The sequence below is a fragment of the Notamacropus eugenii genome, chromosome 4 (genome assembly GCF_028372415.1).
Source record: "Notamacropus eugenii isolate mMacEug1 chromosome 4, mMacEug1.pri_v2, whole genome shotgun sequence".
Taxonomy (NCBI): Eukaryota; Metazoa; Chordata; class Mammalia; order Diprotodontia; family Macropodidae; genus Notamacropus; species Notamacropus eugenii.
Window position 1 is genome coordinate 125,185,815 of NC_092875.1, and position 15,544 is coordinate 125,201,358.

The 15,544-nt window shown below is 38.4% G+C and overlaps 1 protein-coding gene across 1 annotated transcript in view; it reads right to left on the reverse strand.

Moving 5' to 3' along the window:
• The window catches only part of DEPTOR (DEP domain containing MTOR interacting protein), a 205,255-nt gene that overhangs the window by 84,481 nt on the left and 105,230 nt on the right, over positions 1-15,544 (reverse strand). The window contains exon 4 of the mRNA XM_072603198.1: positions 14,865-15,043. Within this exon, the coding sequence (XP_072459299.1) occupies positions 14,865-15,043 (179 nt within the window). The remainder of the gene's footprint in view (positions 1-14,864; positions 15,044-15,544) is intronic.

Consider the following 15,544-nt stretch of genomic DNA (forward strand, 5'->3'; position numbering starts at 1 on the left):
AAGTAGTCATCTAGCCCAGTAAATGTCTGCTAAAGTGGACAAATATTTGCATATTTTTTTTTGTACATCAACACATTAAAATCAGATAGAAACTATATTTTAATGTGGTTAGGGCTGTACTTGGGAGTATTATGGGCTGTATGTATCCTTGAACTGCTTGTTTGATAACTGTGATCTAGAAAATACACCAGAATAAATTCTGATCAGAAAAGATAACAAGTCACAGTGAGTCACTTTTCATGCCGAAAGTGTCTTGGGGAGACAGAGAGGTCTGCAGACTCTAGGGGAGGGTCTGGCAGGAGCTCAGGCCTATGGAAGCAGTGAGGAGCAGTACAGTACCCAGGGACTAAGAGAGGACCAAGGCAAGGTACCAGAAAGAGATGCCAGTGGATCCCTGAGTAAGCCAGATTCAGGAGCTGGTGCTATCTGGAAGCTCTAACTCTTCCCTCTCAGGGCTGAGTCACAGATCCAGGGCAGAGAGAGGAGATTGTGAGCCTTGGACCTAGCTATGTACTGAACTCAGAAGCTGTGTAGCTTTGATCCCTCCAGGAGAGTGAAATATTCCCCCACACTCTCCTGCAGGGATCAGAGCTACCTAGTCAAAGGGGAGCTGGCAATTCAGTCCCTTTGAATCTGCAAAGTCTCCCAGCTATCCAGTAGTGCCCACAGAAAGCATGTCTCCTGAAAATCCCAATCAGAAACAAGCTGATAGATCCAAATCTGAGTCAAAACTTACAGAACTCAGACCAGGAGGGCAGCAAACAGAACTCCCCTGGTTCACACCACTTTGGGAGCACTGAAGGCTTTCAGGCCCCTAGTTGGAGCTGTGAAAGCAGTAGAAGAACACAGAGAACAGAAGTTCAGGCCAGAGAACTCTCTTTTCTTCTCCCCCTACAAAAAAGTACGAAGAGCCCAGCACTAACATAAAGTCCAAAGTTAAGAACCAAGAACCAAAGTCAAGAACAGGAAGAATGAACACAGAAAAAGAACGTGAACATAAGAGCTATTATGGCACTAGAGAAGCTTAGGACACAAACACAAAGAGGAAAATAACTCAAAAAATCTACAGGGAAAGTCTCAAAAAGAAATGTAGTGTGGATGTACATCCAACAAAAATTTCTAAGAGAGTTAAAGCATGAATTAAAAAATAATTTTAAAATAAATAACTTTAAAAACCAAATGAAAGTAGTAGAGGAAAGAAGCTAAAAGCTAGGGAAGAAAGATGTGAAAAGATACATCAGCTTAGAAAAAGAGGCACAAAATGTTACAGAAGAAAATTAATCACTGAAAATTACAATGCATTGGCCAAATGGAAACTAGTGACTTCATGAGATATCAAGAAATAAGAAAACAAAGTCAAAAGCTTGGGAAAAATAAAAAAAAATGTGAAATATCTCATAGAAAAAAACAACCTATCTAGAAAAAAGATTGAGGAGAGATAATTTAAGAAATGTTGGACTACCCAAAAGCCAGAAAAAAAAGGAAACAGCCTAGACATCATATTTCAAGAAGTAATAAAAGAAAACTTGGATCTTAGGGCAAAGCAGAAATTGAAAGAATCTACCAGTCATCTCCTAAAAGAAAAGCTAAAATGAAAACCTTTAGGAAAATTATAGCCAAAATCCAGAGCTCTTGGTTCAAGGAAAAAATTCTGTAAACAGCCAGAAAGAAAGAATACAAGCATGAGGAGCCATAATCAGGATCATACAAGATTTAGCAACCATCTCTATAAAGAATTACGGTATTTCAGAAGGTAAAGGATCTAGGTTAATAATCTACCCAACAAAAGTAAGTATAATTCTATAAGGGGAAAAAACAAGAACAGAGAAGAAAATATGCCATATAAACACATGAATCAAAAGGAGCATAAAAAGGTAAATATGAGCAAGAAATCATAAGGAACTAATAAGGTTAAACTATTTACATTCTTATATAGGGAGATGACACATGTAATCCCTCATAATTTTATCACCACCAGATGTCACAGAGAGAGTCTAATGAAATAAAGGGATTGGATGTAATTCTGTTCAGTCTGACTGATCTCAAAAGAAGAGTGGAATGGGGAGAGGGAAGGAAAGGAGAAGGAATGCATTGGGAGAGAGTGTCTGGGAGAAGAATGGGGAAAATTATTTCACATAAATTGAGACAGAAAGAGGAGGTGATACAATGAGAATGGGGCATGGGGGTGTGTGAACAGACAACACTTGAAACTCACTTCTCATCTGAACTGGTTAAAGGGAAACATAAGGAGGCATTAATCAGAAGCAAGCACATTTAAAATAGAAGGATGTATATAGAATTAAACAAGGGGCTTCAGCAGAATCTCTTATAGATCAGCTTTTATAAAAAAGGCAGGGGTAACATTCATGATCTTAGACAAATCAAAAGCAAAACTAGAACTAGTTAAAAGAGATAAGAAGAAAAACTAAATTTTGCTAAAAGGTACACTAGACAATGAATTAATATCAACACTAAATCTATCTACCCCAAATGGCATTACATTAAAATTCTTGAAGGAAAAGTTACATGAGTTATAGGAAGAAATAGTAAAACTATAATGGAGCAGGGTGAGAAACTTCAATTTACTCTTCTCAGACTTGGATAAACCTAATTTAAAAATAAGAAATAAATGAAAGACCTGAATAGAATTTTAGAAAAGTTAAATGTCAGATATCTGGAGAATGCTGAATGGGAACAGAAAGGAATATACCTATTATTAGAGATGTATGGCACTTTCACAGAAACTAATTATGTATTAGGGCATAAAAACCTCACAAATGCAGAAGAATAGAAGTATTAAATGTGTCATTTACTGAACATAATACAATAAAAATTACATTCAATAAAGAGCCTTTGAAGCAAAGATTAAAAAGTATCTTAAAACAAAATATATTAATCTTAAAGAATGGGTGGGTCAAAGAACAAATTATAAAAACAGTAATTTCATTAAAAATAATGACAATAATGTGACCAAATAAAAGGTGTGGGATGTAGACAAAGCAGTAATTAGGGAAATCTTATATTTATAAACTCATCAATAAAAAGAGAAAGAGCACAGCAACAAAATGAGCACACAAGTGAAAAAACTAGAAAATGAACAAATGTAGAACCCCCAATTAGATAGCAAAATAAAAAGCCTGAAAATCAAAGCAGAAGTTAACAAAATTAAATTTTTTTAAATAAATAAAATCTCTGAATTATTAAATTAAATAAGCTTGAAAAAACCAATAAAATAGATAAGCCATTAGATAATCTGATTAAGAAAAAAGAAAAAACAAAATCAGTAGAAAACAGAAGGACTACCAGTCAGAGCTATGAATATGAGAAGAGTTCATGACTAAACAAAAGACAGAGAGATTCATAGGAGAAAAAAATTAATAATTCTCATTCTACGAAATTAAAAACATTTTACATGAGCAAAACCAATGCAGCTAAAATTAGAAGAAAAGCAGGAAACTGGGGAAAACATTTGCAATAGATTTCTTATAAAGGTCTCATTTCTAAGGTATATAGGAAACTAAAGTCAAACTTACAAGAAAAAGAGCCATTCCTCAATTGATAAATGGTCAAAAGATATAGACAGACAATTTTCAGAAGAAATCTAGGCTATCAATAGTCATGTGAAAAAAAAATGCTCCAAATCACTAAATATTAGAGAAATGCAAATTAAAACAACTTTGAGGTACCATATTACACCCATTGGCTAACATGACCAAAAAAAAAAAAAAAAGGAAAATAAATGCTAGAGGGACTATGAGAACATAGGTAAACTAATGCACTGTTGGTACACCTATGAACTAGATGAACCATTCTGGAAAACTATTTGAAACTACATCCCAAAATCTATTAAACTTTGTATATCCTTTGACCCAGCAGTACCACTACTAGGTCTATACCCCAAAGATATTAAAGAAAGAGGAAAATGATCCAAATGTACAAAAATATACACAGAAGCTCTTTTTTGGAGTGGCAAAGAAGTAGCAACTAAGGAATGTTCATTGACTGCAAAATGACTGACTAAGTCATGGTGTATGAATGCAATGGAATATTATTGTACAAAGAGAAATGATGAAGGGGATGATACAGAAAAACCTGGGAAGACTTATATGAATTGATACAAAGTGAAATCAGCAGAATCAGGGGACTAATTTATACAATAACAGCAATATTGTAAAGATAATTAACTGTAAAAGACTTACCTCTGACCCCCATAATGATCCACCACAATCCAAAATGTGATACAATGTTTTGGGAATGATAATGCCTCTACCTAATCTGTATGAAGCCATCCCTATTATCCTACTGTACGTAGAGTACATGCATGTGAGTTCTTTTAGAAATAAGAATGGATTGGTGAAGTTTTGTTCCCACCCTCTTGCCAGAGAACTCTGCTCTTGTCTAGAATAGTTTAGAATGTTATGTAGCCTAAGTAAAGACAAGACTGCAAAATATTAGGTCATCTGTAAATTCATGTTAATCATGTTTGGCACATTTACCCATTTCTGCCAGAGAACATGATACGATAACTCACTATTGCTTGAAGATGAAAGTCACTTTCTTAGGATAACTTGAGCTGTGATTTCTTATCTATGGATATTGCTGGCCATTTCTAACAGCCCTATAAGGTTTTATAGTTTAAAAAATGGCTCAAGTTCCTGCAGCACTAAAACCATTCAATCTCCAGAAAACAGCAATTCCCAGACAACAGTTTCAAAATTGCCTTTGGAATGAACAAAACTGAAGGTCAGTTCATGAAAAGTCATTTCAGTTCTGTGAGTTTCAATTTCCTCATCTGTAAAATGAGGATAACATCTCACAAGATTATTGTAAGGTTCAAAGGAGATTATGTCTGTAAAGTGTTTTGCAAACCTTAGAACTTTATAGCAATATGAGTTATTATTATTATAAGAGTTGAGTCTCTTCATTTATTATCCCATCTGATTAACAGTAATTATCTCTATTAAGTAAGAAGACTTTTGGATTGAATCAAACAGAAGCTAGTGTATATCTCCTTAGAGACTGGTTTACACCTTAAAGACTATATAAAAGAAACTATTTCAAAATCAGGGTTAAAAATTCTGAATTCAAATTTAGCTTCAGATGCTTCCTAGCTACATGACCCTGGGCAAGTCACTTAACCCTGTTTGCTTTAGTTTCCTCATCTAGAAAATGAGCTAGAGAAGGAACTGGCAAACCACTTCAATACCTCTGCAAAGAAAATTCCAAATAAGGCCAAGGAAGAGTCAGATATGCCTGAAAAACAATTGAATAACAACAAAATAGACTCAAAATGAACATGCAAAACTGAATTTAGTGAAGTCTGACTGGAAAGAGTGGATTTCTGAGCTTGCTATTATAGGTTAAAAAAATCTCTTTAACAAGCAGGACAGCACCTTCTCTGCAACTTATAATCTTAGAGAGTTGCCAAAAACACAGAGAGCTTAACTGATATGAACCAGGCTGACATGACTAGTGTGTCCAAGGTGGGCCTTAAACCCAGGTTTTCCTGATTCCAAGGCTGGCTCTCTTCCCACTCCAGCACAGGAAAAGGTAAAAAGTATGAGCAGAAGATAGTTAGAAAAAAACAACAACAATTAGCTTTATGTGAAGATAGCTTTAAAAAAAAAAGACAGCAAAAAAAAAAAAAGGACATTGTGAAAGCCATGGGTTTTAGCTGTTTCTGTTTTACTGCCAGAAATTTTACAGCCAGCAGTAGAGTTAATAAACAGATGGAAGGTCAAATTTTATTTTACTCTTCCTTATGCACCATCAAATAATAGCTGGATGGCTTCCAAAGTTAGAGCCTTTATTACTGATTGTGACACTCAAAGGAGGGGGAAATGTGCTTTGTTTTCAAGAACCAGGCACTACCCACCTACTGAACACAGAGTTCCAATTTTAAAAAAATACACACATCTATACAGAAGATAATCTTGTTCTGATGGTCAGGCATATTTATTTTGTATATAATTCAAGGAGAGAAAAATCAATATGGAACCTTGCAGTGTACCTTCTAGCTAGTTCTCCTATTTTTAAAAGTATCATAACTGGGATATTGTAGAGGTGTCTGTATAGCTTTGAACATTGCTGCAAATTATCTCTGTGCTTAATTAGATGTAGATAAACCCTCCTTGGCCACACTCAAACCTAAGCACTGCAGATAGTCAAAATATGTTATGGAATCTCAGAGGAGGAAGGGACTCCAGAGGCTGTCTAATTCATTCTACCTACATCTCAAAAATCTTCTCTACAACATATCTGACCATGGTTTAAAAGTCTCTGTTCAAACACTTCAGTGAAGAGGAACCTACTATATTCCAAAGCAACCCAATCCACTAATGAGCATTTTTAATTGTTAGGAAGTTTTCCTTCTCAACAAGACAACGTATCAAGATGATACCTTTGTCCTAGCGTTGTGGTACCTGTTATACTTGCTAGTCGGGCAGGCTAAAGTTGATGGACCACTTGAGTTCAGGAGTTCTGAGCTGCAGAAGGGCTAAAGGGGGAATTGATATCCTCACTGGGACCAGCCTCGGGGTTGTTGTGAGAATAAAGTGAGTTAACATATTTAAAGTGCTTTGCAAACCTTAAAGTAAATGTGAGCTATTATTGGCTTTTGTCAATTTTATTCCCAAACTATAAGAATTCATTGGAAGAAATACTTACAAATATAATAGTAGTAATAATAGCGGACATTTATATATCCTTTTAAGTTTTACAAAGCACTTAAATGTATTATCTTATTTAAACCTCACAATAACCCTGGGAGTTAAGTACTACAGTTATTATTATCCCTATTTTATAGATGATGAAACCGAGGTTCAGAGAAGTTAAATGATTTGCATATGTTCACGTGGTAAGTGTCAGTGGTTGGGGCAGCTAGGTGGTGCAGTGGATAGAGCACCAGTACAGGAGTCAGGAGGACCTGAGTTCAAATTTCACCTCAGACACTTGACACTCACTAGCCGTGTGACCTTGGGCAAGTCACTTAACCCCAGTTGCCTCATCCTGGGTCATCTCCAGTCATCCTGAGGAATATCTGGTCACTGGATTCAGATGGTTCTGGAGGAGAAGTGAGGCTGGTGACCTGCACAGCCCTCCCTCCCTCAAAACAAAGTCAAGTGCAAGGCATGTCATCATTTCTCTGATGGCCTGGTCTTCTTCAGCAACAAAGGAAGAACACACACATAAGCGTCAGAGGTAAGACATGAATCAAGGTCTTTCTGACTCCAGTGTCATTGTTCTGTCTGCTATCCCATGCTACCTTAAAGTATACAATGAACTATCAAAATGGCCTTGGATCAAGAAGGAATCTTTAGCTTGCCAAGGTCCACCCTTCTACACCCACCCTTGATCCCATCTCCTTCCATCTTTCCTAAAGGACCGTCCCCGACTTTCAGCCCTACTCTCTCATCTTCAATCTATCTATCCCTATCAATTGGCTCCTTCCTGCTGCCTACCAACTTGGCTACGTTTCCCCCATCCTTAAACAAACAAAAATCTTTCCACTCCTCAGTTAAACTCCTCAAGAAAACTATCTAGATTAGGTCCCTCCATTTCCTCTACTTTCTTTCTCTTTTAAACCCTCTGCAAGCAAGGTCCTAACCTAAAACCAAATAAAACCAGTCCCTCCAAAGTAACCGATGATCTCTTAATTGCTAGATCTAATGGCCTCTTATCAATCTTCATCCTTTCTGACTTCTTTGCAACATGTGACATTATTCATAAACATCTCCTCCTGGGTATCCCCTCTCCCACTTCTCCCTCCACTCACTCGATCCTTCTCAGTCTCCTTTGCAAGTTCATTATCTCTATCCATGCACTAACCATGAGTGTCTCCCAAGGCTCTCCCCTATACTTCTCCCTTCATGCTATCTCACTTGGTGATCTCCACTCCAGTGGGTTCAATGATCATCTCTATACAAATGATTCCCAGTTCTATATATTTAACCCCAGTCTCTTTCCCAAGCTATCATCCTATATCACTAATTGAATTTTAGACATCTCAAACTGGATGTTCCATAGTTATCTCAAACTCATCATATCCAAAATAGAACGTGTTATCTTCCCTGACATCTACAAAAATAACAACAAAAGGGAGGTAAAAAAAGGATTGCTGAACAGCAGTGAGAACCTAATAGAGGTATAACATAAGTTTGTAGTGCCCTCAGAGCAGATGCATGATTTTTTCCATCTTGGTTCAGAAGCATGTGTGTATGAGTGAAGATGGTAGACAGTGGGAGTGATCTAAGGTTAAGATTTGGCAGAGCCAAATCAGAAATGTGATAAGGGGGGTAGGGACTAAAGAGAAAGGACAATGAAAAGCTGAAATGTTTCTCCAAGGGGTCAAGAAGAGGGAAAGAAAAGAGGGTGGCTAGTGCAGGGGTCATAGTCTGGGAGAGAACTGGGTTGAGGGACTGGAAGTCATAGTACAGACAGAGTTGTGTTTGTCTGTTTTTGAAAAGGACCATGACATCAAGGAGATGATGACATGACTTGCCATTGACTCTGTTTTGAGTGAGGGAAGGCTGTGCAAGGTCATCAGCCTCACTTTCTCCTCTAGAGCCATCTGGGTCCAGTGGCCAGATACTCAGGATGACTGGAGATGACCCTGGATGCACTGGGAGACTCTGACCCTTTTAGGCTAAGGTCTTTTCAGGTTCTCACTTTGAGTGAGGTAACACCCATTCAATGAAGGGACATCTTTAAGAAGTGAGTCAAGGGATGGCCCCTTTAATTAAAAAAAATCAAACTGGGAAGGGAAGATCCTCAGGGTTGCTGGTCAAAAGAAGACCTTGGAGCAAGTGAGGCTGGTGATCTTGCACAGCCCTCCCTCACTCAAATCAAAGACAGAGTATGGTTATAGAAGAGACGGCAGAGGGAGAGGCAGAAAAGCAATGGATTATGGTTAGATAAGTGAATTTCATAATTCTTGAACAGAGAGGTGGTGTATTTGTGAGTGATAACAAGATCAAGGGTATGGCTAACTCTGTATAGCTGAGGTCAGGTGGAGGAATAGGTCATGGAAAGTGAATAGGTTGAGGAACTGATTAGGGTGTTTGAGGGAGAATCTATATATATTTTGAAGTCCCCATATTTGAGAGTAAGAGTTGAGGAGGAGAGAAAAATAGTGCGCCAAGCTCCAAATTCATTGAGTTCAGTAGATTGGGTGGTGGACATGAATTGTACAAACTTCAAAGGAGAAGAGGTTACTGAGTGATGGAGGCAGAAAGTGGCAATGAGAAGCAAGGAGTATTGCTTGCTTCTAATAGAGTGAGCTGAGGGGAATGAGTGAAAATGCAGCCGGCACTGGAAAAGGTGGCCAGAAAGGCTGTATATTTTCTTGGTGCCAAGCACAGCGCACTTAATAAATGGCATATGAATTGATTTGAATAAAGATACCAATTTGGACATAGTCTAGTTGAAGTTATAATAACTTTTTTTTGTTTTGTTTTACTTTGCACATAAATATTTTTTTAAAAAATTAACTCTATTAGAAGTCAGGAAGTGGAAATAGGAGGAGAAAGAGAAGTTAAAGGACCAAGATGGTAGAAAAAACCCAACAAAACAATTAAAACCAAATGCTGCAAAATTATAAAGACTAGGTTTAGTCTTGAGCAAGATGACTCCCCCTGATTCTTTGCAGAGATGGGGAATCATGGGTATGCAACACTGCATATAACATCAGACCTCATCAGTATGTTGGTTAGTTTTGCTGAACTTTTTTTTTCCTTTTATCTCTTTTCTTTAATATAAGTGTTGGCTCTCTGGGAAGAGGCAGAGGAGAAATACTGTGGGAACTGTAGATGAGGAGAAAACAAAAGATATTAATAAAATTTATTTTTAATAAAAAGAAGGGTAGGGGAGTCAGTTAATTATTTCCTGCCCAAAGTAAAAAGACATATGAAATCACTGTTGTTACATAAAGGTGCCTTGCAAGTCCTAATGGGGTATATACAAATGTGAGTAATAGTTCCTATGGAAAGAAGGAAGAATGACTGTTATCTTCTATTATTGAAGTGTCTGGCATTGAAACTTTACCTAAGTATATAAAGCTGGCACCAGAAAAGTTGGTTCTCATTCTTCCTGTTTATGAGTAAATGGCCATAATATCATTGGAATCACAGTGAAAGGGTAGCATGAGTCATGTAGAAAGTTACTGAGGGAAGGTAGATCAAGGAGACCAGGATGTTATCTTTATGGCTTACTGATTTCAAGTATAGTAAAGATAGGGCAACTCTGAAAATCCGTTTCAGAGAAGGCAACCCATGCCTTGGGCTTCCTCTAGGTAATTTTTGCTCAACTTTAAAATTTTAAAATGTTAAGGTCCCTTCCTTAAACCAGATAGCTACCAGTTCTACAAGTACTCAAATATTGCCTACCTTGTGTATTCCTGATTTATCATCTTTCACAATTTGAAAGGCAAATATTTCCCATAAGCACTCATAAATTTTCTATCTGCAGAACAATAACTAGCAATTTTTGCACCTGAGGCAAGTGACATCAATCAATATCAACCTTTGTTAAGTGCCTGCTCATTGCTGGGCACTGTGCTAAGTGCTAAGGATACACCAAGAGATAAAAAGCAGTCCCTGCCCTCAAAGGGCTTACAATCTAACGGAGTAGACAACATGCAAACTATGGTATGAATTTGACTTTCCAAAAAATTTAAGATAAATTCAGCTAAACAGAGGAAAATGAGGTGTAGCAGACTGACCCTGAGACACTGTCCTATTAGTGAACACAGGGGCAAAGACCCTGGAACATCAGCCCCTGAGGATGGAATCTACTGAATCACTGTAAGGCTGCTGCTAATGATACTTTTATCCAAGGGGTCAAGTCCAAGGAATAGGTAATCTGTGGTTTGACCATAGGGGCAAGAAGCATGCTATCTGACAGTTTCTTCTTTTAATTCACACAGTAAATAAGCATTTACTAAGTGTTGACCATGTACCAGGCTTAACTACCTTTGCTAACTAATTGCTAATCTCCATTACTTCTCTGTTGTTAAAGGAGGACATGCTGTCCCTTTATATTTTGGCATGCTGGGACAAAGCCCTGATCACTCCATCATAGTTATGGCTCTGCCATTTTGGATAATAAAAGTCAGCACTAGACAGACAGAGTCAAAAGTGACCCAATGGAATAAAAACAAAATACTAGCCTGAAAATATTCCACGTGGCTTTTGGGGTATTCAATCTGGTTACACTATGAGAGAACTAACTTATACTGAAAACACAGATGTGCTGTTGTTATGGACAGCTCAGCCTAGACCTAGTGCTGGAAGGGGGATGGACTAATGTAAAAGGACACTTATTCCCAAGGGTCCAGAGAGGACCCTCTGCCTGTAGGAGGCACAAAAACAAATGGCTGAAACTATTTAATGCCATGAGCTTGTGCCAAACTAACCAAATAATAAGAGACCAGGTGCTTATATAGAGTTTGTGCATGCAGTACTTATCATACAGTAGAAAAGATGAGTTTTCCCTCCAAGGGCCTCTTGGATGTGTACTACTGACACTGAGGGAAGTGTTTTGCCTGAGAAGACAATAGAGGAAGAAGTGATGATCCCAGAGGAATGAAGCTGGAAGAACTCCATCCCGCTCCATCTAATCCTACCCGCCCTCGTATCTGGCCTGCTGTTCTTGTCATATCTTGATTACAGGAGGAGAGTTTGCTTTAAAATGTCCTCAAAGGGGCTGCCTTGGGGGAGTGGGGTGCCCCATTCTATCACACTCTCTTAGCTAAGACTGTTTTAAAGCAGGTTCTAGCACACCAGCTGCTCTAATCAAACCTAGAATGGGGAAATCATGCTTCTGGCTACCCAGGCTATAGACCCTAAGTTATCCTTTCAGCAACTGCTGCTGAGAGCAATTTACATAAGCAATTATTCAGCTCTGTCTGCCCCTCCTTTTACAGATAAGAAAGCAAGGAGAAGGAGGGGAACGTGGATAGGTGAGTAAATAGATAGTTGGCACAAATTTGCCCCTGGTAAGGTGAAGTAATGAAGATGACAGACATTGCAGTTCATTCTGGGACAAGGATAACCTCATTTAAAAAAGTTATGGGCTGTCAATTTTTATATTTTTGTATTTTTCAGGCGGAGGGAGTTAAGGTCATAAAAGCTAAAGATTTCTCAATTGTTTTCTTTTTCCTGCTTATCTACTGTGACTAGCATTCAGTATCAATTTTCACTTTATACTTGGCCAAGTATGTGTTTTATATGTCCAGAATATCAGTCTCTGGTTAAATTGCTTATACTTCAAAGACGTTAATTGTTTCCTTATCTAATAAATGCAGCCGTAATTATAGGCTGTCAGTAACCATTAACGAATAAAACTGGTGAGGATTTCACAAAGTATAGATATTCCACCTCCAGCACACTAGGAAGTCAAATTCTGCATCATTTCCACAGGGAAAAATCTTTGATCAAGGCATAAAGCTAAACCTAAGTTATTATTTCATCTTTGAAACTGAAACACAAAAGTAGAACAATTAAATAGTTTCCTAACTCTTCTTCCTTGCTAAGGGTATAAAGTGATATTCACTTTCTTTAGCTCTAATGTGTGACTATGTTTGTACGATGTTCAGTGCCATGGAAAATGCCTTGCACAGAGTCCAACAAAAGAAGGGTTTCATACTGATGGATTTTCTCCCCAGATGTTCTTGCCTCAGGATAATATTGTGCTAGAAGCTGAGAAGGGGGGAGAAGGGAGGAGAGAGGGAGGCACTGAAGAAGGACAAGAAATTGGGGTCTAAATGGAATAGGAGGAAAAAATTGAGCTGGACCCCATTTGAAAATTTAGCTGGGGGGTGGGGTGGCATAGGAAGTACTCAGAAGACAGTGTGAATACAGATATGGAGAAGAAGGGAAGGTGCAGTGACAAATAGGTTGGTCTTATTATGGTATCAGGAGAGTGGTTTGCCCTCTTTTCCCCCATCAGGTTAAGGCAGAAAGTAGGTCTTGACAGGTGGTACCACAGAAACAATAAAGCCCAGAGACAGTTAACCCATGCAGCACAGGCTAACAGAGGAAGTGTGATTTGGTTCTTGGCATGGGCTTTGCCACCAACCAACAGTTTTGCCTTGGAGAAATTTCTGAATCTCTTCGAATCTTGGCAGTTAAGTGCTGCAGGAGACCTGTGTTCAAAGCTGCACTATCTGTATGACTGGACAAATCACTTAACCTCTCTCAGCTTCATTTGTAAAATAAGGGAAATCGACTCAAAAGCCTCAAGGGTCTCTTCCAGCTCGAAATCCATGACTTGTGGTTTTTCATCAATTAAAGGAGAAGATGATGGTATTGGAATTGACTTCTCTGCCTCCCCTGAACTTGTATATCACTTGAAATTTCCTCTCTTATTGTACTTTACAATCCACCTTGTGTTATACAGATAATAGTTTCTTTCAAAGCTCAATTCAAGCCTCACATTGTCAATGAACCTTTTCCTGACTCCCAAATTTACCTTGTATTTTTTTTTTGTCAGATCTGTGATTTCACTGGTATGGGGACTGGGGACTTTTCAGCAAGGAGACTCTTCCATCAACAAAGCTCATCAGTGTATAGTCTTAGAGAGTTGCCTGAGGTTTTGGGAGATAAAATCACTTTGTCCAGTCACACAGCCAGTGTATGTTAAAGGCAAGACTTGAAACCAGGCTTTCCTGAATCTTAGACTGGCTCTCTATCCATTAGGCAACACTACCTCTTGTACATATTCCACAATTTGTGTGTATGTATGTATGTGTATGTATGCATGTATGTATGTTGGGCAGCTAGGTGGCACGGTGGATAGAGTACTGGGCCTGGAATGAAGAAGACTACTTTTCCTGAGTTCAAATTCAGCCACAGACGTTTACTAGCTGTGTGACCCTGGGCAAGTCACTTTACTCTGTTTGCTTCAGTTTCCTCATCTGTAAAATGAGCTGGAAAAGGAAATGGCAAACTACTCCAGTAGCTTTGCCAAGAAAACCCCAAATAACATCAGAAAGAATCAGATACAAATGAAAAATAACTGAATAACAAAATGTATGTGTAGGCATATGTGTATGTATATGTATATATATGTAGGTACATGTATAAATACAAATACCTACATACACACACATATATACACATGCACATACAAATATAACTATATATAAAAATATATACATATACAGAAATATACATACACATATACATATATAAACATATATATACATAGGCACACACACTTATACACATTGTTTTCTGCCATAAAATGTAAATTCCTAGAGGGCAGGGACTATTCTTTTTTGTCTCTGCAGACTTGCTGCTTAGCAGAGTGCCTGGCACAGAGTGGGTGCCTAATGAATTTTGAGTTAGAATAATGCAGCTAGCTTTCTGTCCTCTCTACCCCACATTGTTCTCATATGTTTTCGATGTATTTTTTAGAAACTTACATTTGAGCATCTTGACTTCCCTTGTAGAATGTGTGCTCTCCGATAACACCAACTATATTACCAGGCACACAGTAGGACTTAATTGAAGCTTGTTGATTGATTTCATCCCCTTCTCTTAAGAATCTGAAATATGTCCCTAAGTTCCCTTTACTCACTCATGCTGAAACAGGGAGTGTCTTGCACAAAATGGCCACTCAATAAGTATTGATTGAATGATTGGTTTCCGTCTAGCTCTAAATTTTTTTTAAATACTGTAGAATTCTAAAACAAGATGGAAATGGTAAATTAGGGTGGGAGGTGGGGAAGCTTGGAAGCCTCAGCAGCAATAGCCACAGGGATCACAATCAATTTCAATCCTGACTTAGCAATCTGCCTTTCACCATTTTGTTCCCCCTTCTCTCTCAGACCCCCAGACTCCACAAATTCACAGTGAATTCCTCACCATGCTGGATGATACCATGCTCCAGAAGCCTATGGCAAAGTTGCTCGGCTTCATTCCTTGTGGTGGCCTCTCCTTCCTGAACCAGCCAATCAAGGAGCTCGGAGGCCATGAAGGTACGCTCATACTTGATGCCTTCTTCCTCCCTCGGCTGCAATAGTGTGTTTTCAGAACTCATCAGCCTGTTGAGAGAGGTGGGGGATAGGGAGAGAGGAAAAGAAAATAAATGAACACATGCTTAGGACAAATAGTTCTTTCCAGGCTTCTGTAAGGGATCATGACCAAGAAGGCTGTCACAACGTCAGATGCATCTGTCCAGGGCCTGCCCCAGATAGCATTCTAAATAGTGAGGCTTGATTCAGGAAAGAAGAAGATGGATTCTCATGTGGCAAGTGGATAGAGCTGAAGTGATAGCAGTCCACAGAACCGCCTTTAGCAGACATTAATCTTAGCTGTCTTTAGAAAGGATTATGAGCCACTTCCTCTTGCCTCTAAGAGAAGAAATTAGCCCATTGTTTCCCACAGGCTTTGGTGGAAGTATTTATTTCCGCTAGGGCATCATCTACTTCCTTGAAGGGTTGTGCTAATTAAAAAATCGACCCTTTGCAACCCTCTTCTTAGATATCCTGTTTCTCACACCTCTTAAAAAGCCAAGACTAGCTTATCTTCTTCTTTAAAAGTTA